General features: G+C 38.7%; 1 protein-coding gene and 1 non-coding gene across 2 annotated transcripts in view; both read right to left on the reverse strand.

Annotated features, from left to right (window-relative positions):
- Positions 1-688: 688 nt before the first annotated feature.
- Positions 689-795, reverse strand: LOC126003050 (U6 spliceosomal RNA). The gene has a single exon (XR_007493594.1). It is a non-coding gene; the product is annotated as a U6 spliceosomal RNA (small nuclear RNA).
- Positions 796-5,516: 4,721 nt separating this feature from the next.
- Positions 5,517-24,084, reverse strand: part of COL4A3 (collagen type IV alpha 3 chain) — a 151,166-nt gene continuing 132,598 nt past the window's right edge. Inside the window, exons 41-52 of the mRNA XM_049768301.1 lie at positions 23,855-23,902; positions 20,455-20,640; positions 19,655-19,785; positions 16,790-16,862; positions 14,624-14,695; positions 14,413-14,538; positions 9,710-9,808; positions 9,177-9,389; positions 8,246-8,423; positions 8,028-8,142; positions 7,055-7,227; positions 5,517-5,747 (exon numbers count right to left, since the gene is read on the reverse strand). Of these exons, the coding sequence (XP_049624258.1) occupies positions 5,663-5,747; positions 7,055-7,227; positions 8,028-8,142; positions 8,246-8,423; positions 9,177-9,389; positions 9,710-9,808; positions 14,413-14,538; positions 14,624-14,695; positions 16,790-16,862; positions 19,655-19,785; positions 20,455-20,640; positions 23,855-23,902 (1,499 nt within the window). The 3' untranslated portion in view covers positions 5,517-5,662. The remainder of the gene's footprint in view (positions 5,748-7,054; positions 7,228-8,027; positions 8,143-8,245; positions 8,424-9,176; positions 9,390-9,709; positions 9,809-14,412; positions 14,539-14,623; positions 14,696-16,789; positions 16,863-19,654; positions 19,786-20,454; positions 20,641-23,854; positions 23,903-24,084) is intronic.

Raw genomic sequence — 24,084 nt, forward strand, 5'->3', positions numbered from 1 at the left:
TGTCTAAAGTATTTATTATCCACCATTTTATTCCTTGATTCTATTTTTAAAATTTTTGTATTATAACATTGATTTGACAAGTTCATAATACAGCTGTTTTAGCCACTAAATGTTTGAACACTAATCCCACCACCAGTGTGATCTTCTCATCATTAGTCTTCCCAATTTCTTTTCTTTTCTTTTTTTTTTTTTTTTTTGGTTTTTGGGCCACACCTGGCAGTGCTCAGGGGTCACTCCTGGCTGTCTGCTCAGAAATAGCTCCTGGCAGGCACGGGGGACCATATGGGACACTGGGATTTGAACCAGCCACCTTTGGTCCTGGATTGGCTGCTTGCAAGGCAAACGCCGCTGTGCTATCTCTCCGGGCCCTAGTCTTCCCAATTTCTCACTCACCACCCTAACCTGCCCCCTTCCAGTTACAAAGTTACTTCATATTTTTTGTTATAATCCAAAGGCAGATGTAATTATCAAAACTTTGATCAGCTAAGGTTAATTTGAAATAATTGTTTTATCTCTCCATGGTGTTACTAAAGTCAGAGCCCAAGGATATACTGGGAAGAGATTGGTGCTAGTTGAGCATTATCTGTTACTGTTTAGGTTCACTAAGTTTGGTTGATTTCTATGGAACTATTTCATTATATTTCCTATGATACATCTGGGCTTACACTGTTTTGAAATTTTTTTTTTTTTAAATATGGAACGCTTCACGAATTTGCGTGTCATCCTTGCGCAGGGGCCATGCTAATCTTCTCTGTATCGTTCCAATTTTAGTATATGTGCTGCCGAAGCGAGCACACTGTTTTGAAATTTTGAGGTGTCATGTAGCCCTTTGTAGCTGCATGGTCCAGAATCTTTAGATCTGAAATAATTTTGGAGGCTTGGTAGTTTGATAAAGTAGAATTGTGAAAGTGAGCCTTTTTTTCATGTTGGAGTATGGAAAGTGTGGCATTAGACTGCTGTGGCTTCGGGAAGGGAAATCTACCCTCATCTATTCTGAAGAGTTCCCAGAGGTCTCAGCGTGGACCAGATTACCTGGGAAAAGTTGGTTTCTTTTGGAACTTGGTAGAGGAGCTGGGTTGTTTTCTGTTGGGAAGATAATGTCTTTATTCTATCTTTATTTTATTTCACACACCTGAAGCTTTATTTTTACTGTGAGGTTTTGTAGTTTATGCTAAAAAGCATTCTCGTTTGCCAGTTCTCTACACTTGAAATTTTGAGTGGCTAGAGAGATGGTATAGGTAGTAGGTGCTTGTCTTGCAATTGGTTGACCCAGGTTGGATCCCTGACACCTCATATGAGCCACACCTGGAGTGACCCCCCAAGTACCACAGGGTGAGAACCCAAAACTAAAACAAAATAAAACTAAAAAGATTTATTCTTGGATCACTCCTGGTGAGGATACATGGGATGTCAAGGATCAAACCTGGTCAGCAACATGCAAGGCAAGCTCACTGTCTGCTATTCTATCTTTCTAGCACCCCCCCAAAAGTGTTATTATTATTGTTCCCTAATTTAGTAGTAGTCCCATATGCATTCATTAGAATATATGACTCATATTTTATGTTTTCTTCCTGCTCTGTAAAAACTCTATAAACATCTCCACAGCAAATAAAAAAGATATAATTAGACTATTCAAAACAAAACAAGCACAAATTAAAATGTTAATTAAAAACCCAAATACTAATTAAAAGGGACAATTGCTTAACCATACTAAAATGAGAACATTTACTTAAAGTCAGATAGAAAATTAAACATTATTGATAAAATCCTCAGAAGATAATTATTTTCATTACTCTTTTTGTTTTGTTTTGTTTTGGGGTCACACCCAGCAACGCTCAGGTTTACTCCTGGCTACACTCAGAAATCACTCCTGGCAGGCTCAGGGAACCATATGGGATGCTGGGATTCGAACCACCGTCCTTCTACATGCAAGGCAAACGCCCTACCTCCATGCTATCTCTCTGGCCCCTTCATTACTCTTTTTAGGCTGCTAGATATTGTAAATTTTCTGAAATATTTTCTGTGTATATATCAAAGACCTAAAGTTGTGAATCCTTTATTTGTTGTGCTTTTGGAATGGGGTTGGGAGCTGGACCTCTCTTCAGGGCTTACTCCTAGTAGTGTTTAGAGAGTCATATATGGTACCAGGGATCCAATCTGGGATGATTTTGTACAAGGTTAAGTGCTTTTCCTGTATATTATCTCTCCAGCCCTATGTATTCTTTGATTTCATAACTTACCCTGGAAAAATTTATTCTAATGGATAAATATAGAAAATGAATATGTTAAATACTTTATTAAATATATAATAAAACCAATTTGAACATTTACTGACTTAGGTAACAAATTTATGCAATGAGCTATGGTGCAAATAATTAGTGCTTCTTTATTGAATGAAAAATATAGCCAGTATATTGAAGTTAAAAAGCAGCATGTTTTTCTCATTGTTAATTTTAAAATATTTTTATTGGAAAATATTGTAGGATTTATATTTTAATTATGTTGAGTAGGTAATGGACGTTTGGATAGTGGCTTTACATGTTCTTTATAACTTCTATATTATATGTTTTCTATAAAATATATCTATTATTTTTAGAGTTAAAAACATATATTGAATTAAAAGCACATATAGTTTTTATTTTATTCATAAAGAATACAATAAAATAACTTTTAAAGTATAACAGAAATATTAGTACATTATGATATAACTTTGTCAAAATACAATAATAAAAATATTGAATATATTTAAATACATATTATTTGGCTATTGTGTAAGTATTACATTAAGTTTATTAGTAGTAAGGTCCACTTGATGCATTAAAAAAATCTTTGTAAGTTAAATTAACAATAAATTCAAATGTAAGCATCATTATAATACTTTTTTTTATAAATAAGTTACTTAATGTTTATCTTTCAAATAACAAGACCTCTGAGAAATCTTTATTTTAGCACACTGTGAAATTCCAAAGCTAAAGCCCCAAACTGAAAAGAAACAAGTTATTTAGTTTAGCAACAAAGTTTTATCTTTATGATTTTTATAAGGTATCTAGAAAATAAGGCACATGAACTAAACTTTAAAGTCGAGTCTTCAAAGTATTACCAAGCAACTGTTAAAATGGCTTCTTTTGAATTTAGAAAAACATCACTTTGTTCCTCAGAAATTAAACATTACTGGGGCTGGAGTGGTGGCACAATGGTAGGACATTTGCCCTGCATGCAGCTGACCTACGACAGACCACAGTTCTATTCCCTGCATCCCATATGGTCCCCTAAGACAGGAGCAATCCATTTCTAAACGCATAGCCAGGAGTAACCCCTGAGCATCATTGGGTTTGCCCCAAAAAACAAAAAACAAAAAAAAAAAAAGAAAGTAAATAGAAAAATTTAACATTACGAATAGGGGAGGAAAAACTAAAGACTTAGGAACAAGTGGAGGCCAGTCACTTGGCATTAGCACCAACCTAAGACTTTGTTACTTAGTTCAGTGACCTAAGGTTCTGAGTGGGGGACTTCAAATAGGCAAGAATAGAGCAATCGTAGCCAGCGTTGTTTCTTGGACATCTGCCTAGAAAAGTCTTTGTCAGTAGGGTGCCTTAGAATCGCCTATCAGAAAAGTTCATACAGATCCTCCAGAATTCTGATTCTGTAGGTCTGAGATGGGCCCTATAATTTGCATTTTCCATATCTTCCCAAATACTGTTAATATTGCTGGCCCAGTATTATTTTAACACCTTGGTTAAACTATTGATTTGAGGTTGTGGAGATGATCTAGGTCTACAAATATGACCATTACAGTTGAGAGACCAGAATATTTTAGAGCAAGACAAATCTCAGTAATAGGTGACCTATGTAAATCACCTAAGTAGAATGCATTTCTCAGTTTAAAAGTAATACAATGACTTGATGGCAGCCATGAGAGTAGCAAAAGATGAGAAGATGGTCACAGTCTGAGTTGGTAGCTCCGGTAAGACCAATGACATCAAAGTAGTCACCTGAATGGAAAGTGACATAAGTGGAAAGATCAGCACCACAAACTCCACCTGGGTGGATAAAGAAGCATCTTAGAAGCTCAGGTTTAGCCAGTTGGTCTTACCAAAGAATGCTAGCACCAAGTATAAAAGGTTTTGTTTTGTTTTTCTTTGCTTTTTAAAAAATCCTTTGCTAATCTTTGCTTTCTTATAGTTACCCTAACCTTGACTTCTGAGATGTCTAAGGGGAAGCTAGAAATTCTGCATTTTACCTGCACTGTGAATTTATGTTCAGGCTGCTGAGTTAGTTTAATAAAATCTAAGAATATATAGTAAGAAAAGGGTCAGAAAACATTTCAGATGTGTGATGTTCCTAATACAAACAAGTTAAGGTTTTCTGGGACATTAGATTATTATAAATCCCCCCTGGTATTTTTATAGTTTAGAATGGTGCCTGAGGCATGGCTTGGCACTGAAACAATGCCTGTTCAGTTGCATTAAGTAACCTGGGGAGTGTATTGACATTTTCAAAAGCAAGTTTTAAGACATAACATTTGCCAAACTACAGTTTGTACAAGAACATTGTCAAACAATGGACTCTTTCAACATAGTTTCTAAGAATAGGAATATTAAAAAGCTTTTTTAATAAAATAAAACTAAAGAAGCGACAAGACAATAGATCTGAAAATACCCAACTAGAATCTTAAGAATAAAGGAAAAATATATTATAATCCTGGTTAGCCAACATGTATCTTCTGTCCTTTTCTTGATCATAGAACTACTCTACTATCAAAGATCCACACCAGCATGTATAGAAATGGGATAAAGTGCTCATATAATAAACAATATCCTTGACATTAGTGTAGGTGTGTTGGTCAAAGAGAATTTAGACACTTTTAGGACTACAGTTATCAAGATTTCCTATTAAATTTAATTCACTGATGGTAAAACTTGTATCTATTTTGAATATAAGAAAGTTATATTGCCCCAGTGAAATAAATTTAATAAAGCTGTGGGATTGAGAATATTTTTTTAAAAATACCAAACAAAATAAACTTGGATTTCTAAGGCTCTACTCACTTTCAGGAACCCCCTTTTGATTTTTAATTTGGGTATGTTCCAAATGAATTGAGTTATGTCCCAGGAATCCTTGAACCTCAGTTATTTCCTACTTCTTTCAAGCCTTAAGTTACTTAACAGATTTGAAAGTTCAAGTTCCATTTGTGAGGTTCTAGTACCCCTTTTGCTTCCTTACTGAGGATCCAAAGCTTCAGAAGTTGGTAAAGAGGCAGTCTAAGACAGATTTAGCCTCCCAGAATGTCAATGAGTGAAATATAAGAGGATAATCACCTGGAATCCAGTAAAGCAATAGTTTCTAACTTATAGCATTAATACTAGCTAAAAGCAGGATATCATTTAAACAAGTGCTTTTGTTTTGTTTTGCCTTGCCACAGTGATCTTTGAACTACACAAGTTCTGCCCAGGATCAGCAGAGCCAACTTAAACTGCTATCTCTCCAGGCCCTAAACAAAAGTTATTTCTGTTTATTTTTTCCTCTCTTTGTTGTGAGGGAAAAATAAATAGAAACCATAGGGCATCATGGTTTGCTTAGAGACAAATGACTAAACAAATGCTTGTCCTTCCTCTTCTAGTGATGATTTAGTATAAAAATTATTCTATTTTCTATTCTTTCTTCAGTTTCTTCTCTTCATGCACACCTGACAGCGACTGATTACATTTTCTAGTTCTCCAGCTTTCACAGTTGATGGAATAGGCTTTCTGAAATAAAATAAATACAAACAAAAGCTAAAACAAAAACATGGTGAAAAAAGTTCATCATTGTCAGTAAGTGGGAAAACTCTAGCTTTATCACAGAATATAGATTTCAGAACTTTCTGAATTTCAGAGAAACTAATACTTGAAGAAGATTTAAGCTTTTCCTTTTTAATTTTTTAAATTTAGTTGAAGAATCATGACTTATAGACTTATTGATAGTTGAGTTTTAGGCATATAATATTTCAACACCAATTCTACCACCAGTGTCTATTCTTTTTTTTTTTTTTTTTTTTAGTTTTTTTGGGCCACACCTGTTTGACGCTCAGGGGTTACTCCTGGCTAAGCGCTCAGAAATTGCCCCTGGCTTGGGGGGACCATATGGGACGCTGGGGGATTAAACCGAGGTCCTGGGGCCGGGAAGGTGGCGCCAGAGGTAAGGTGTCTGCCTTGCAAGCGCTAGTGTAAGACAGACCGAGGTTCAATCCCCTGGCGTCCCATATGGTCCCCCCAAGCCAGGAGCGATTTCTGAGCGCTTAGCCAGGAGTAACCCCTGAGCGTCAAATGGGTGTGGCTAGCGCTTGCTTCCTTACTTCTAGCGCCACCTCACCGGCCCCCAGTGTCTACTCTTATCACTACTATTCCCATACTCTGTCATTCCCCATTCTCCCAACCACTGCTCACCACCTTGACAGGTATATTACGAAGTTTGATGGTTGCCGCTGAGATCTCTTATTTTAGTATTGTTGAGTTTGTGCTTTGGATTTATAATTATACCGTTCTCCCAAACCAGCAATGTAATGGAAGTTTTGACTACTATTTCAAACTTAGAGCTACTCTTTTATTTTTTGGTAATAAAAACTACTCCTGCCTGCGTTAGAGGGGCAGGAGGAAAATCAGGTACACTTTGGTGGATGAAAGTGGACATTGGTGAAAGAATTAGAGTTAGAACATTGTAAGCATGAAACCATATCATAAAGAACTTTGTCACTTTGTCCTTTGTGGTGATTCAATAAAAATAAAATAAAATAAAAACTACTACTAAGATTAGCAGATCACTTGTTTGTTTAAAATTTATATTTAGTAATGATAAAAAAAATTGCACTCTGTCTCTGTTGCTCAAGTTGTAAAATACCACAGCTACTTAATGACAGACTGGAGTACCAGATTAAGGGGGTTATTCATGGTCTAGAGTCTTTAGGGGCGAGTGTTCAGGGGTATGTCCAAATGGACATAAAGAGAATAGAACTCTGGTAGTCATTAAATAGTTCAATATTTGAGGCATCAGACCAGAATTGAATTGGAAGGTTTACCTGAACATTCTTTTAGAATTTAACGAAGCCAACCAGAAGCTGTAGGAGTTAGAATAGTAGTTGCATGTCCCTCTTCCATGGCATTCTATGAATGGACTGGCTCGGAATTCTTCCATGCAGGATCCTGGGGATGCCAATGCTTGTCCACTACCCTCAGATCCTGCACTTGTGAACTATCACATAAAAATACATGAATCAGAATTCTATCCAGGGGTCAGAGAGATAACTCAGGGGACAGGACACTTGCCTTAATGTAATCCTTGTACTCTGTCACCACTGGCTCTGTACATTGAACCCTCCTTCCTAGTATTCCAAATATGCCTGAGACTCTGAGCACTGACAGGGAACCCGTCACAGCATGTTCAATTTATCATGTGCTTTTTTTTTTTTTTTTGGTGGTGATGGTGAAAATAGAAAAGAAAAAAACAGTCTGAATTAAGTACCTTTGTTGTGGGGAGGTTGGGTTTATAGGACAAAACCAGCAGCCAAGATTTACTTCTGACTCTGTGCTCAGGAATTACTCCTGGTGGTATAGAGGAGTCATGTGATCAAAGCAAACCCAGCTCAGCTGTGTGAAAGGCCAATGCTCTACCAACTGTACTACTTCTCTGGCATCTAAAAGAAATTTCCTTTGGAAGGGAGACAAACAGGGAAGGCCACACATAAAAGTGCTGAGAGAGTACTTTTGGAGGGACTCAGGTGACCATATACAGTGTAGAACTGGGAATTGAACTGGCTATGTGAAGGCAAACATCTTAACCCTTTTCTCTCACTCTCTCTGTGTCTCTGTGTCTCTGTCTCTTTGTCTTTTTCACTTTCTATTTCTTTAACCTTTATCCTTAGCCTTGCACTGAACCCAGTGGTTGGCCCAGCACCACTTGAGATTGCCTCCCTCCACCAAAGAAACATATACATGGCAGGGGTGCCATGTTCCACTGAGATGCACCTGATTATTCAAACCTTTTCTCCTTACCATGATGAAAGAAAATCCTTTCCAAAGAGAAACCCAGCCCTGTGGACATGGGGGGACATTAGTTGTCTGGCTGTGGACAGCAATGGCCACTGTAGAGCCCTCACAGACGATGCATCTGAAACGTAAAACAAGCAATATTACCACCTGTGTTCATTCTACCATGGCAGTCTGAGTACCCAGCTTGCCTCACAAGACCATGCATGGGACTGGAGTTTTACCTGCTAATATAAGGTTCCAGGGCCCTGCCCGTGATTGGAGCCATGTCCTTTGGCATCAGTGCTGGTGTAGAAAGCCAGTATGAATAATCATTTCGAGATGCGAAATTACACACATCATTGATGTTGCAGAATAAGAAAGGCATTGGGGTGAATCGCTGCAGGCAACTGCCAAGGCTCCCTGAAAACAAACAAAGCAAAACAAGAGTTCAGAATGGGCATCACACCTATAAATAAAAATTATTGGACCAAAGTGGTAGGTAGGGTGTTTTTGCCTTGCATGCGGCTGACCCAGGATAGATGCAGGTTTGATTCCCAGAATCCTATATGGTTCCCTGAGCCAGGAGCAAGTTCTGAGCTCAAAACCAGGAGTAACCCCTGAGTGCAGCAGGATGTGCCTTCCCCCCCAAAAAAGAAGCATAAAAATTATCTCGAATGTTGTTTAATTAAAACATAACTGTGGTCAAAAACACTGGAGGCAAACAGTATAAGAGGTATTGTGTTATTGAAAATTTTTGTAAAGACAGTAATCAGAGGTCCAAGCAACAGAAATCTTCTCACCACCTTCATGGTCAGGGGACCCTTTCCAATAGATCTGGGTTCCAAACTAGAATTTTAGAGGCCAAACTAATAGAGATAAATCGGGGAAAAATTAAATTTAAAGCAAGGCCTGCTTGCTTGCATGTGCTTAACCCTGCTTTGCCTGACTCTGCACAGGCCCCCCTCTCCCACCAGTAGCATCTGAGTCACTTCTGAGTCCAGAGCCAGGAGGAGCCCTTGTGCATTGCAGTATATGGTTCAAAACATGCCCACTCACTCAAACCCTAAAAACATCTCCTGTAAGGTAGATGGCTCCCACCTAACCTCACAAACAACCCTCAGCTCTCTTAAGTCTACAGTAAGTGAATGCATAAAATAATGGCCAGGGCATTACCCAGGTCTTGTCCATGAGCTCGCTCGTTTCCTTGCACGGAAAGAAGAGAAAACCCAGTATAGAGTGGTTCTGTGCCTATGGGACAGGAAGGGATTGCTGTGGTCTGACTGTGACGAGTGAGAAGAAAACCTCTCCTGATGGGTCCCGTTCTGGGTACTCCAGGCTCTCCAGGCTTCCCCTTTAAGCCTGGTGGTCCATTGAATCCAGGCAGACCTGGGACAAAAGGACATCAGAGAGATTTCAATACAAACAACTCACATAAGCTTTTCCAAAATATAAATTGAAATTTTACATGGCATAGATATGTTATATGTGCATCTGTGCTTTCAGAAGGTGGAGATAATGAGACATTCTGGTAATTCTTGTTTGCTTCTTTGTTTTCATTTCCCCCCCAGCACATTTTTTTGTCCCTGGCTTTTAGTCTATGACTTTATGAGCAACATAAATTGAAGGACCTAGATTGTTCTTGGAAGGCCTTGCTTCTCAATCTATTGAACCTGTTACTTGAGCTGAGCCAGCAACCCTTCCTTTACCTTGCTGTCCTTTGCAACCTTTGTGGCCTTTAACTCCATCTGGGCCAGGTCTTCCTGGTCTTCCATCCTGACCTGGTTTACCTCTTGGCCCACAAGGTCCTGGGAAAAAAACCCAACATGATAGTGAGATTTAAATAGATTAAGAGAATGGCCAAATGTAACCAACTTCCTTGGATTTTCTCAGTACTATAGACTGAGTGGAGACCCTCAATTCCAGATAAACTGGAAAATAAGTTCTTCCTACTTGTTACATTCTACATCCCAGAAATGGAAAGGCCTCAAAAATAAGTGAGGTCAAAGAACAGGGGAGTGCAGTCAGGGCAGAGAATGGACCACTATGACAACGATAGTGGGAAATAGTCAGAAATGTCACCATAGTTCTGGACATGAACTAGGTGCTGAAAAGAGATAAAGTGATATGCATGATACCCCATTTATTAACAATAGTGCAAACCACAGTGTCACACAGGGGTCTCAAACTCGAGGCCCGCGGGCTGTTTGTGGCCCTCTGTACAACATTTTGTGGCCCTGCCCTAGGGGAATCTTTTTTTGTTTTGTTTTGTTTTAGTTGTTTGGGTCACACCCCCCAATGTTCAAGACTTACTACTGACTTTGCACTCAAGGATCACCCCTTTGCCTCCTGCATCCCTCAGGTAAATTGAGTTTGAGACCCCTGGAAAAGAGAGAGAGAGAGAGAGAGAGAGAGAGAGAGAGAGAGAGAGAGAGAGAGAGAGAGAGAGAGAGAGAGAGAGAGAGAGAGAGAGAGAGAGATGGGCAGAGAGGAGGGCAGGGGAAAAGACGGGGAGGATGGGAGGAAAATTGCGGAGTGCACTGGTGTGTACATTCTATGACTGAAACTCAATCATAAACAACTTTGTAACCCTGTGTATCATGGTTAGTCAAGAATTTATTTTTAAATTATTTAAAATATTCATGTGATAAAAAGCACTTTATATTAAAAAGTCAGGAAATACATCAGTATTCTTTGCTCTTGGAGTGATTCAAGTAATTGTTGGGGTGATTCAGGAAAACTTAGGACACAATTCCAATCAGAAGTCTAAAGTGTACTAAATCTACATAAAGGAGTCAATTTAATTCTCTTACACCAATCTTATTTTTGTTTGTTTTGTTTTGGGGCCACATCCAGTGATATTCAGGGGTTACTCCTGGCTATGTGCTCAGAAATCGCTCCTGGCTTGGGGGACCAGATGGGACCCTGGGGATAGAACCAGTTTTATCCTGGGTCAATCACATGCAAGGCAAATAAATGCCCTACCACTGTGCTATCGCTCCAGCCCCTCATACATCAATCTTTTAATCATAATTTTTATTTTATTTTTTATTTTGAACCACACCCAGGCATGCTCAGAACTGACTCCTGGCTCTATATTTAAGGATCATTTTTGGTGGGGTTCAGGGTACTTTATTCAGTGCCTGGGATAAAACCTGGTTGGCCACAAGTAAGGCAAGAGATTATCCTCTGTACTATATAAATGATCCATTATATTTCATAATATTAGGTGCACACACTCTATAGCAGGGATCTCAAACTCAATTTACCTGGGGGTCGCAGGAGGCAAAGCGGGGGTGAGGCAGGGCCGCATAAGGGATTTCACAAAAAAAAGTCCTCAAACGTCATTATTAACAGTTTTAATTATTTCTTCTGAACATGAATAGAACATTGAGTGAAGATCATGAACAGTTCTTCTGAACATGGCATATTTTGCCTATTCCTTGCTGCCAGAGACTTGACAGTGCTTCTTCTCACAAATCTGAACCACATTTGGCTTTAGAGAGGAAGCAGTTGAGACTCTCAGTATGGCTTGAAGATGATCATCATTAAGTCTAGACCTGTACTTTGACTTATTGAAGTTCAATGTGGAGAATAACTTTTCACACAAATATGTGCTCCCAAAAAGGCACATGGTGCGCTTGAACATTCGGGAAGCTGGGGGGCAATTCTCTCAAAAATTGCCCATGCATGTCTGCTTTTCCACTAATCTCCCTGAACTTGTCTTTGAGATCAGAGTTGCACTGCAGGTCAATGAGCTCCATTTGAAGCACAGGAGGAGCATCTTGCACATCAAAGGAAAAGTGGTCCACAAAAATTTGGAAAGTGGCTCTGTGCTCTTTGAAGTCTGCTAATCTGTGATCAAATTTCTTCTCTAGCTTAAAAATAGCATCAACATGTTTCTCACCACTGAATGGTATGCCTGCATCCACAATTTCCTTGCATGCTGGGAAATAGCAAAGGTTTGTCTGAGAGAGCTGGGATTTTCATAACACAAGTTTTGTGGAGAATGCTCTCATGTTGTCATAGGCAGCACTGATAAGCTGCCCTGGGCCTTGTAACATCTTGTTTAAGTACATTCAGCCTATGTGTGATGCCAACAAGAAAAGCTAAGTCCATGAGCCATTTGTGATCACTCAACTCAGAAACAGCATTCCCATCCTTCTCCATGAAGGCTTTCACTTCTCTCAACTCAAAAAATCTTTTCAGGACATTTCCCCTGCTGAGCCAACACACCTTGGTGAAATAGAGCAAATTTCCATATTCTGACTCCATTTCCTCTAAAAAAGCATTAGAACCTCCTGTGCTTTAAGCCCCTGGATCTGATTTGGTTGATGCATTTCACAACAACAGACATCACATTGTCACACGACAAACATTTACTGCAAAGGGCCTGCTGATGGATAATGCAGTGAAGAGCAATGGCCTTCTCTACACCCTCTTCTTCAAGTTTATTTGAACAAGTGCCACCAGTCCATTTATCCTCCTGTCATCGATGGTGCTCCATCAGTTATTATTCCAACAAACCTCTCCATGGCAAACCTGCATTCTCAATGGCATCACACAGATGCCGAAATATCTCATTAGCGGTGGTCTGGCCATGCATTGGAATTATTGTGAGTAGCTCCTCTGCCAATTCGAAATTGCAATCAACACCACAGACATAAATTGTGAGCTGCACAGTGTCTATTATATCTGTGCCTTCGTCAAGAGCAAATGAGTATGCATCAAAACATTTGGCTTTCTCACACAGTTGATGGTAAATGTCACTTGACATGTCAGAAATGCGCTCTGCCACAGTGTTGGCAGAAAGGCTGATTTTGCTAAACTGACCTTTCTTTCTGGACAGATAACATGCAGCCTGTAACATGCACTTAAAAAAAAAATCTCCTCCTGTGAATGGTTTCCCTGCCTTAGCAATCATCTCACTAACCATGTTACTAGCTTCGACTGATGCAGCATTCTCTTTGGTTGCTTTCTTGAAGAAATCTTGTTGCCTTATTAGACATGCTTTAAGACTGGCAACCCACTTGGCTCTCTCATTTCCTTGATATTTTACACATTCCTCAGCATGTTTAGTTGAATAATGGCGTTTCAAGTTGTATTCCTTGTGCACTGCAACTTTCTCTGAGCAAATAAGACATGTGGGAAAGCCCGGTGCTCAACAAAGAAATACTGCGTCACCCACTTTTCCTGAAATTGTCTGTGCTCGTCATCAATTCATCAATCTTTCTCTTCACTGCAGGCTTTGATGAAGTCATGATGAAGGTATGACAAAATCTAATTCTGTAATAAACTTCTCTCCTTTCTGTCCCTTAGGCCTCCAATAATGCAAGGGACAGCGGGCAGAAGCAGCAGAAATGACGTCTGCGCTAGGCGCAAGGTATCCGTAATTATTCGTGTACCGAATATTCGCAATAAAAAATCGCATTAGTAAGAAAAAAAATCGCAAAAAATCGCATTAAACATTTGCATACCCCGAACGGAACTGCTTGGGGTATGCGAATGTTTAATGCGATTTTTTCCTTACTAATGCGATTTTTATTGCGATTATTCGGTAAGCGAATAATCGCGAATACTGCGATATTTGAAGGCAGGCCGGGGGCCACAAAATGTTGTACGGAGGGCAGCAAACGGCCCGCGGGCCGCGAGTTTGAGACCCCTGCTCTACAGCATAATTGATTAAATTTATCCTATGTACTGTGCCAATCCGGTCAGCCATTCTTCTGGTGTGTTCAGGACCTGGAATGTCCCCCTCTGCTGATGACTAGGAAAGAATGGGTCCCAGACTGATAACTAGAGGCACTAATTTCATTGCAATAATGCTTATATAGGACAAGAAGGACTGGGATATGTAGAGGGTGACAGGACCAGGGACAAAGCAGAAGAACAGCGAGGGGAAGGTGAGGTGCAAGGGAGAAGATAAGCATACACATTGGGGCTTAGGAATGTCTCTTTGGAACAACACAGTGAGCAATAAAAGTGACCTGTAACCAGAGCTATCTCTGAGGGAGAGGGATAGCCAGAAGTCAAGCCTGAGAGTAAGCACTAATCATGGGGAAATGGCTATAATTAGCATGACTTTTTTTTTTTATGCTATCCTTTCCCATCTCTGGGATGGTGTCTCTAAAGCTTATGCTTCAAGAAGAATCCCTGGAACACTTGTTCTAATGGGTCCCATCTGCCAGGCAGTTTAGGAACAACATTACAGGGGGAATCCAACAATGTACAACTATTTTCAATAGGTGTTTTATTTTATGATCAAAAGTATAATGAAGGTGATACTAGAACTTACTGTATAATGAACCACATTTAATGTTTTCTATGATGATTCATGAGCTTTTAAGAAACACTTGAAAGTAATTGGGTTCAAACTTCTTCCAGTAAACTGGCAATGATGCTTGTCCCATACCTGGGTTTCCTGGCGGCCCTGGTAGGCCTGGTTCTCCTTGCATTCCTGGTGGTCCTATAGCACCAGGTGGCCCTGGGCTTCCTGGAAGGGAGATGATTTTCACTGTCCCAAAGTCTCCACGTGCACCTGTGACATAAGCATGAGAAGATGAAAGTTTGATGGATAAATGCACTTTCTTCATGGAGAAGAGTAGTCAAGAAATCAGAGTTACCAGGTTTTCCTTTTGGTCCAATTCGTCCTGGAGGTCCTTTTGGTCCCAAAAATCCTGGATCACCCTTTTCGCCTTAAAATAAGTGAGCAGGAGGAACAATGAGACTCCACATAGAACAATTGATTTCTAGCTTTTCATGTTGATAACCAATACTAAAGAAAGGTATTGGGAGTTACGGTTGGAAATAATGGACTTGTTGACAGTAACTACAACTCAGTTATGTTTATGGGGTTTTGGGCATTTTATTGGAGTTGGTCTGATTTGATGTATATAAAGGAATACATTCTAAAAGTATATATAAGAAATTATGGTTAAGCATGGAAGAGGTAATTTCTTTTTTTTGCATGATTACTTGGTGTGTGTATATGTGACGGTTATATCTATTATATTTGTACTTAATTTACTTATGGAAAAATATTTTAAGCCAGTAACAAAAATTATTTTCTTTTTTTTTTGGGGGGGGCTCACACCCGGCAGGACTCAGGGGGTACTTCTGGCTCTATGCTCAGAAATCGCCCCTGGCAGGCTCAGGGGACCATATGGGATGCTGGGATTCGAACCACCAACCTTCTGCATGAAAGTCAAACACCTTACCTCCATGCTCTCTCTCTGGCCCCCAAAATTATTTTCAAATAACCAAACTGAAATAACTAAACAACTGTCTTTTATGTAGCCTTACTTCACAGCCCCATTGAAGAGAAAAAATTACATGAATTCACTTTTTAAGATTAGAAATTAAGTTATTTTAATTTTAAAGTAAAATGCAAGTGTCATTAAAAACCCTATTGTATAGGAGGTGACATGCTTGTCTTGCAAGTGGTTGACCTCAGTTTAATCCCTGATACTACATATGGTCCCTCTAGCACTGCTGAGGGCCACTCCGAAGCAAAGAGCTACTAGCCCCATGAGGACTTGATTTTAGAACTTCTTGGTGATTATACTGCTTGAAAACTATAGTTATCTGCTTTCTCAGCTTATTACTTATTACCCTAGTTTAACTCCAAGTTTGAACTTACATCAAGTTTGAACTTAGATCAAAAATTAATTTTATGAGAACTTTCATGTACACAAATTGAATATCTGCTTTGAAGCAAACCACAATGAGGCAGATTATTTCCCAAACATAGTTTTTGGAACAAAATTTTACAGAGAAATAAAGAAAAAAAAAGTTAGTAAATTAAAAAAAAAAAGAAAAGAAATTGCAATAACATACTACTCAAAAATTTTTTTACAGAGAATCACTGATTCAGAGAAATACTCTTGCAAAGAATCATGAAATAATATAGGATTATTTGATTATTTAGACTTAATGCTAAAAGTGGGGTTAATAGAATAATACAGTAGAATGCTTATATGACCCAGATCTACTTTATCTATAATAAAATTCATTGATCAAAACTTGAGGAAAGTGCTAATATTTTCTTAATTAATCACTAGATATACATTGTTTATTCCTTAAGGGATCAAAAATACTAAACAAAAAAGAGAAACCTTAATAGTAATTTTAACTGATGGTTTTCTTCCTGGTACCTCAGAAAATAATTAAAATTCTTTTTGTGACTATCGCTCAGAAAAACTGATTATGTAAAAATTTCCCCTTTAATTATTTTATCTGAATACTTTGTTCTTTACACACATACTTTTTGTTTGGTTATTGGATCATACCCAGCAGCGTTCAGGGGTTACTCCTGGCTCTATGCTCAGAAATCGCCCCTGGCAGATACGGGGGACCATATGATGCCGGGACTCAAACCACCATCCTTCTGCGTGAAAGGCAAATGCCTTACCTCCCTGCTATCTCTCTAGTCCCACATACTTTTTAAAGTCTTAGTGTAAGTATATTCTGAGATTTGGAATGGAGGGAGAGTTATAGGTGGTACACATTATCCCCAGATAGTATTATCCCCAGGTAGACTCAATGTCTACTGGTAAGAATCCAGAAAATCTTTTACTTCTTTAATTTATTCTGAGCAGCTGTGTTTTTTTGAAGATTTAGAGATTAGAAGCATTGAAAAGAACCCTTTTAAATGCCACCTTGTTCTTCATTAGGTCCATACCCACACTAACTGCCTACAGTGATTGTTGGAGAAGAGTAATACTTGTGTGTCCTAACAGGAATCACAGATATTGCATTTGTATCATAAGGGCAGGGTACAGAAACAGTACCTTTCATGCCTGGAAATCCATGGAACCCAGGATAACCTCTGTGCCCTGGAAGACCCTGGGGACCTGGTATACCCTATATGTCAAATAAAAAGGAATAAAAAAATAGAAATACTTATTGTCATTTAAAATTTTAAAATATCGATTTTTGTGGCTTACAGTACTGATAAAAATGGTTTAACATGCACATAATTTAAATACCATACCCATCACCAGTGTATACCTATATCCTTCCCCTAATCCCCCTCCTCCTTAAGCCACTCCCCCCATCAAGTAAATTATGTGGATCACACCAGTAACCCTGTTGTGTTTTCTTTGGACTTTTGAGAAATGGATAAATTGAAAATATCACAGTATTTACAAATTTTTAAAAAGAGATATAATACTGAGACAGAAAAAATTTTAATCATGTTTGAAAATTTATTTCTGATCTATGTTTACTTTACTCTTCCTAGAACTCCTTTAAAATATCAGACTCAATTAAGAGAAGTAAAACCTTTTTTAGCCCAAGACCAAACCTATATAAGCTCAGGATTTACTCCTGGCCAGGCTCAGTGGATGGACTTTGTGGTGCCAGAGATAAAACCTGGGCCTCCTACATATGATTCATTGAATTATCCCTCCAGCCTCCAAATATACATGTGGATATTAAAGTATGTTGTATGAGTCTTATATACAGTAGGATATTCTTTACCATAAAAGGTACAACCTAATATTTGGAGATTTTCTGGGATGAGCAAACTTCTGATTGCCAGAATAAAAATTATAATTTGTAGTTATTGCAATGATAGCAAAACTTCTATGCAGTCCTAACACCCACTATTAGTTCATCTAGGATGGCAGAATTATAAATTGCTTCTACACCAGATACTACAAGAAATAAAATTCTCAGGGATAGTTCATTAGGGAATTTTGATATAAAGTTTTGACAAAGTTGCAGTATTTTATCAATAAGAAATTATCCCTCTTATCAGACTCACACCAATTGTTCAAGAAATGCTTATATATATATGGAAAGTGATACGGGGTGTGGAGCACAGATTCCAAAATGAGCCATGTGTCAGAGTGAATGTTAGACCTATTTTTCAACTCTAAAAACAACTGGGAACAGAATATCCTTGGTTAAAAAAGAATAAGCATTGAGTGGAAATGATAGTACAATGGGTAGGGTGCTTGTTTTAAATGTGGCCAACCCAGGCTTGATTACTAGCATCCCCTGTGATACCCTGAGCAGTGCCAGCAGAGCCAAGAGTAACCTCTGAGTACTACCATATATGGTGTCCCCAATACACACAACTAAGCAAAATAAAACAAAAACAATAAGCATAAATTCATGAAAAGTGCCATAAAAGCCAAAATAGGTCCATTTATCTTGGAAGTGAGAATATTAGTGAAGGGTAATACTACCTTTGTAAGGTGGTATAAAGTAGAAAAGGCAGGGAGAATAAGGAACTATCAGATAAAGTATTTCTGAACTTTTGAGATCTAGATCTAGACCTTCCTTTCTTTAAAAGCAAAGAAAACTATGGATGAGGGCTTGCTCCCAGGCCCAACTCTTGGGTGGGGAGATTCTGGGCAAGGAAAGAGCTCTTAAGGGCACTAAAGCAATTTAGGTCATTAAGAACTCTTAAGCACAAGTGAAAAGAATACCTTCTCTCACCTTGGAAACTTTGAAAGATGAAGGGCTGAGCATATTACTCTGTCCTACCTCCACATCATTGTGTCCTTGGAAGGACCTTCCATGTTACTCTAAAATCAGTGTTGGTAAGTTTCAAGAACTGTGGTGAATATGAGAGAAACCTAAGATTGGAGAAGGGAGAATATTTTATTTTTTCATTAAAAATGTATAAAAAGGTTCAGAACGATGATAGTAAAGGTGTTTGCCTTGTGCATGGTTAATTCATGTTTGATAGCTGGCACCCCTATCTGGTCCTCTGAGCCATGTGATCTCTGAGTACAGAACCAAGAGTAATCCCTGAGCACTATCAGGTGTGGCTCTCAAAGAAACAAAATAGTATAAAGTGATAGGTACTAGAAACACCAAGAAAGCTTGAGAAACTCTTACTAGCTGCTAACAGTAATCCTACATATATGCCTCATTACCCATCACTGACAAAAGCACGAAGAACCTCTGGATCATCAATGATTTCCTGATCAGTCTCCAAGAATTGGATGGGATCTAGCTTTCCAAATGTGCTGTTACACTGGTGAAGGATGGTGTTCATTCGATGACTAAAACCCAAGTACGGATATTTTTGTAATTACGGTGCTTAAATAAATAAAGGCAAAAAAAAAAAAAAAAGGTGATCCAAGTGCTGAGTAGAAGACTACAAAGCTAGAAACCTTAATAGGTTAGAGAATATGAGCTTATATAAACAAGATGCCACCTAAGGAAGATTAATGTAAAAGCTTTGCACTTGGGTCAGGAGTTATAGTACAGTGGGTAGAGTGATTTTCTTGCACACAATCCCTGAGATTGTACCAAATATAGTTCCCTGAGACCCACCAGAAGTGATCCCTGAGCAGAGCCAGAAGTAAACCCTGAGTGTTGCTAGGTGTGAGTCTGCCCTCAACAACCCCTGCCAAAATATTTTGCATTTAATGAGAGGGGTGTGGCTCAAGTGGTAGAGCACATGCCTTGTAGAAGTCAGGTCCTGGGTTCAATCCTTGGCACCACACAGTCCCCTGAACACTGCCAAAAATGTCTCCCGTGCCCCCAAATGAATCTTGGCTTCCAAGAAATTTCTGAATTATGATCTTCCCTTTGGTGCCTGAATAGAAGAATCACAAATGGGAATTCTGGGTACATCTTATCGTTGCAGTTGATTTAGAAGAACACACAAAGTCTAAGTAATTTTGCATGCTTACCGGATAGCCACGTGGCCCCATGTCTCCTACAGCTCCAGGTGGACCACTTGGACCAGGCTGGCCAATACACCCTTTGTCACCTTTTATTCCTTTGGCAGGGCTTCCTGGAAGTCCAGGGGGACCAGGCTCACCTGAATTCACAAAGAACCTATCAGAAATCCCAGCCAGGGAATTTGTCAGGTTTTGTCAGGGATTCTGTCAAGCAACCACCACACCTGTTTCTTACAATTGCCCCAAGTAGCCCCCTCCCTCATGGAGCATGATGAAATGGGGCAGAGAGGTAAGGAAGAAAGAAGCAAAGCAGACAATGATGGCAGGTGCTGTCTCTTCCCTGTGAAGATCTATACGAGCAGGTTCTGGGTCTTGCCTTGGAACCTGATATATTACATTTTGTCAGTAAATCCTATAAAATGGTGGCTTCACTCTCTTCTCAGCTCATTCATTGGATATTCACTGTTTTTTTTTTTTTTTTTTAGAGAGATATTTCTGTCTTAATGCTATCATCAGCATTACTGTGCTTGGTGTGAGAACACGGATAAGGAAGGACAGAGAAGGCCAGAGAAAAGAAAGAAGCTCAGGGTGTTTTGAGGTGGCTGGGGAGTATTCCCAAAGGCAAACACTGCATTCTTTCATCTTATTTATTAATTTTTATTCAGTATATTTTATTTATTCACTGTGACTTGTAATACTGTTAATAAGAGAGTTTCAGGCGCCATTCCAATTCTATATGCACCATTAGTATTAGCATCCCTCCACCAAGGTTTTTTTTTTTTAATCTTATATCAATGTAGACCCTCTACCTGGATTTCCTCTTAGGCCTGGGGGACCTTGATTTCCTTTGAGGCCTGGGATGATCACACCAGGTGAACCTGGGGGTCCTTGAGGTCCTGCCATGCCTGTGGGTCCTGGTGGCCCAACATCTCCCACTGCTCCTTTCCGGCCAGGGAGACCTGGAAATCCAGGGGCTCCCCTGTTTCCTTTGGCTCCTGCAAAGAAAAATAATAACAGTCTCTAAATGTCCCTATTCTTGGAACTTATGGTTATCTTGAATTAAAGTGTAGATGCTGTGCTTAAAGGTGTAAAAATTTACATTTATTTAATCGTTTGTTTATTTATTTATTGGTTTTTGAGCCACACCCAGTGACACTCAGGGGTTACTCCTGGCTATGTGCTCAGAAATCGCTCCTGGCTTGGGGGACCATATGGGATGACTGAATCAAATCAGGGTCTATCCTGTGTTGACTGAATGCAAGGCAAATGTCCTGCCTCTGTGCTATCTCTCCGGCCCCCTACATTCCTACATTTTTTTCTTTTTTTAAATAAAAAGAAGCAAGTCAGAGAAACTTAAGTCTACAAGAATTGAATGGAGACTTACTTTTGCCTTGAGCTCTCCATTTAACCTCAAAAGTCTTTCACCATTACACTTCCAGTTTTATTTCAAACAAGATCTCAAATTTGAGGCCCGTGGGCTGCAAATGGCCCTCCATACAACATTTTGTGGCCCTGCCCTAGAGGAATCTTTTTTTGTTTTGTTTTGTTTTAGTTGTTTGGGTCACACCACCCAATGTTCAAGGCTTACTACTGACTTTGCACTCAAGGATCACCCCGACTTTGCCTCCTGCGGCCCCCAGGTAAATTGAGTTTGAGACCCCTGAAACCTAACTTATATCTTTAAAAATCAAATGAGCTACTAAGTAGATAAAAAACCACAGTGTACGTTTTGAAGTGCCATGTAACTAGATGCTACAATTACCATGATAAAATGAACCTCAATTACAATGACATTAAATCATTGAAAATGTCATAGAAAATGAAAGTTGGGGCCGGTGAGGTGGCGCTAGAGGTAAGGTATCTGCCTTGCAAGTGCTAGCCAAGGAAGTACCGAGGTTTGATCCCCTGGTGTCCCATGTGGTCCCCCAAGCCAGGGGCAATTTCTGAGCACTTAGCCAGGAGTAACCCCTGAGCATCAAACAGGTGTGGCCCCAAAAAAAAAAAAAAAAAAAAAAAAAAAAAGAAAAAGAAAAAGGAAAAAAAGTTAAATTTTATGTATCTGAAATACTGCCCAGCTAAACTCAGACTAGGACTAAATGGAGCTGCAGTTCTATCTACCTAAATAAACCTTGGAAGGAAGGAATGCTTGAATTTTCCCAAGAGGATCCCAAAGGCTTGCTTGTATTTTTCATCACTGAGAAACTTCAAAGGTTGTGCTTTGATATTCACCAATGGAAAATATATAAATAGCATATAACCTCTCCTCTCTCTCCCATTACTAAGTCCTTCCAGGAAGCTAAAATGCATAAAAAATAGATTCTAGAATGCAGAAGGAAGGGGAAGGTAAAGCTAGTAGTCAAGGGAAGGACATGGGAAGTTTTTATGTGAGGAGATGATGAAACTAAAATTTAGGAATATCTAATAGCAAACTCTTTGTTGTTGTCTTCTAAAACTTTTGAAAATGTTCATTTAAGAGAAGACTAGGTGATTTCATCTCACTTCTGAAATACTACGTTTGTTTAACAGGATCCATCGATGGTCTGAGGCACAAGGAATTGTAGAGAATTATATATTACATATCTGTTAATGGGGCTGGAGAGTAGCATGGAGGTAAGGCATTTGCCTTGCATGCAGAAGGATGGTGATTCAAATCCCAGCATCCCACATGGTCCCCTATGCCTGCCAGGAGTTATTTCTGAGCAGAGAGCCAGGAGTAACCCCTGAGCACTGTGGGTGTGACCCAAAAACAAACAAACAAACAAACAAACAAAAACAAAAAACCCCAACATGTCTGTTACGATGTTTCTTTTTGTAAAACAAAAACATTTTACTCAAAAATAAAGTATTTGGGAGAAGTAAAATTAATTAAAAAATTCAAACCTTTTGAGTTTCAAAGAACTCGTTTCTATATTTAGTTATCCTACAGCGATTGAGGTGAAAAATCATTTACTTATATCATTAGACTAATTGTTTTTTGAAGCTTTTTTACTTATTGTCTAATCATGTTATATCAGTTTTATTTCCAATTAAATGTTAAAGTGTTCTAATTTCAAATAAAATTGGGAATTGAGCCTAGGAAAATGAACATAAAAATAATTCTAGAACTATTAGTACAATAGGTGGGGGGGAAGATTCTTATGTTCATGGAGAAGCAAAGAAAGTCTGAGACACAAAGAGGCATTGGCCTCAATCCAAAGAACTATCATATAATCTTGGTTTCCCTTTCAGAGCTGGGCTTCTGGTTCATGAGAAGTTACTGTCTTTGCGTTTGTCCTTAACATAAGACTACTCATTATTAATTCTCATGAGCCTCCATAACCAGAATCCTTCATTGGGAACAGGTCTCTTTGTTAAAAAAACAAACAAACAAAAAAAACATTTCTATCTAGAGGAGTCAGGTCAGAGAAGGACCAATATAAAAGTTCTAACAATCTAGTATTGCCCCTAAAAAATAGAGAAGGTGTTTATTTTGCAAAACACTGGCATAGGAAATCTGGACTGGCACTCTAACAAAGCACTAACACCACTTTAGATGACAGGCAATAAATTAATAAATTGACATGCATTACTGGGTAGCTCTAATTAAACAGTAGATTAACCACAAGCTAGCTCACGGGTTGGAATAAGACCTATATGAATATAAAAGAATGAAAAATTAATATCACACCTCAAAAAGGCAAGAAGGGTACTCACAGAAAAACATTCAATTTCACCTCCAAGTTTTAATTTATATTTTATATTTATATTTTAATATATATTTTATATATAAACCATGCTAACAGCAGCAAAGCCAAGACTTTATTGTGAAGACTTTCTTATAATGGAAATTAGACCAGTTTTCTTCTTTGTTCACTTTTCTGATCTCAGTCAAGAAATTTTTTGCTTTATATAAAATATATAAAGTTTAGGGGCTGAAGCGATAGCACAGTAGTAGAGTTTTTGCGTTGCACGCGACTGACCCAGTGTACCTGTGTACCATATGGTCCCCCAAGCCAGGACCAATTTCTGAGCACATAGCCAGGAGTAACCCCTGAGTGTCACTGGGTGTGGCCCCAAAACAAAACAAAAAATATATAAAGTTTATATTTTTATACTAATAATATAATTGCTTTATTACTTTATTATTAAATTAAGCTTGTTATATTCCATTAAACCCTGTCCTTGAAAAAATCTCCATTTCAAGGTTCAAGGAAATGGAGAGAGTCTTACCTGGAAGGCCAGGTTTTCCTCTTGGGCCTGGAAGTGTTCCCAGTAAACCTAAAAATTGGTAATTTTGGCATATCAATATTTTATATAAAGTTCATTTCATTATGTAGGGATCAATGAGCTGTTCCTCACTGATTGATTTAATGATAGTCGATTAAGTTTAGATTAAGATTAAGATCTAGATACACCTAGATTCTGTTAAAGATTCCAGTTCAGGAGGCTGAAGTAATAGC

This window comes from Suncus etruscus, chromosome 2 (genome assembly GCF_024139225.1).
Source record: "Suncus etruscus isolate mSunEtr1 chromosome 2, mSunEtr1.pri.cur, whole genome shotgun sequence".
NCBI classification, from domain to species: domain Eukaryota; kingdom Metazoa; phylum Chordata; class Mammalia; order Eulipotyphla; family Soricidae; genus Suncus; species Suncus etruscus.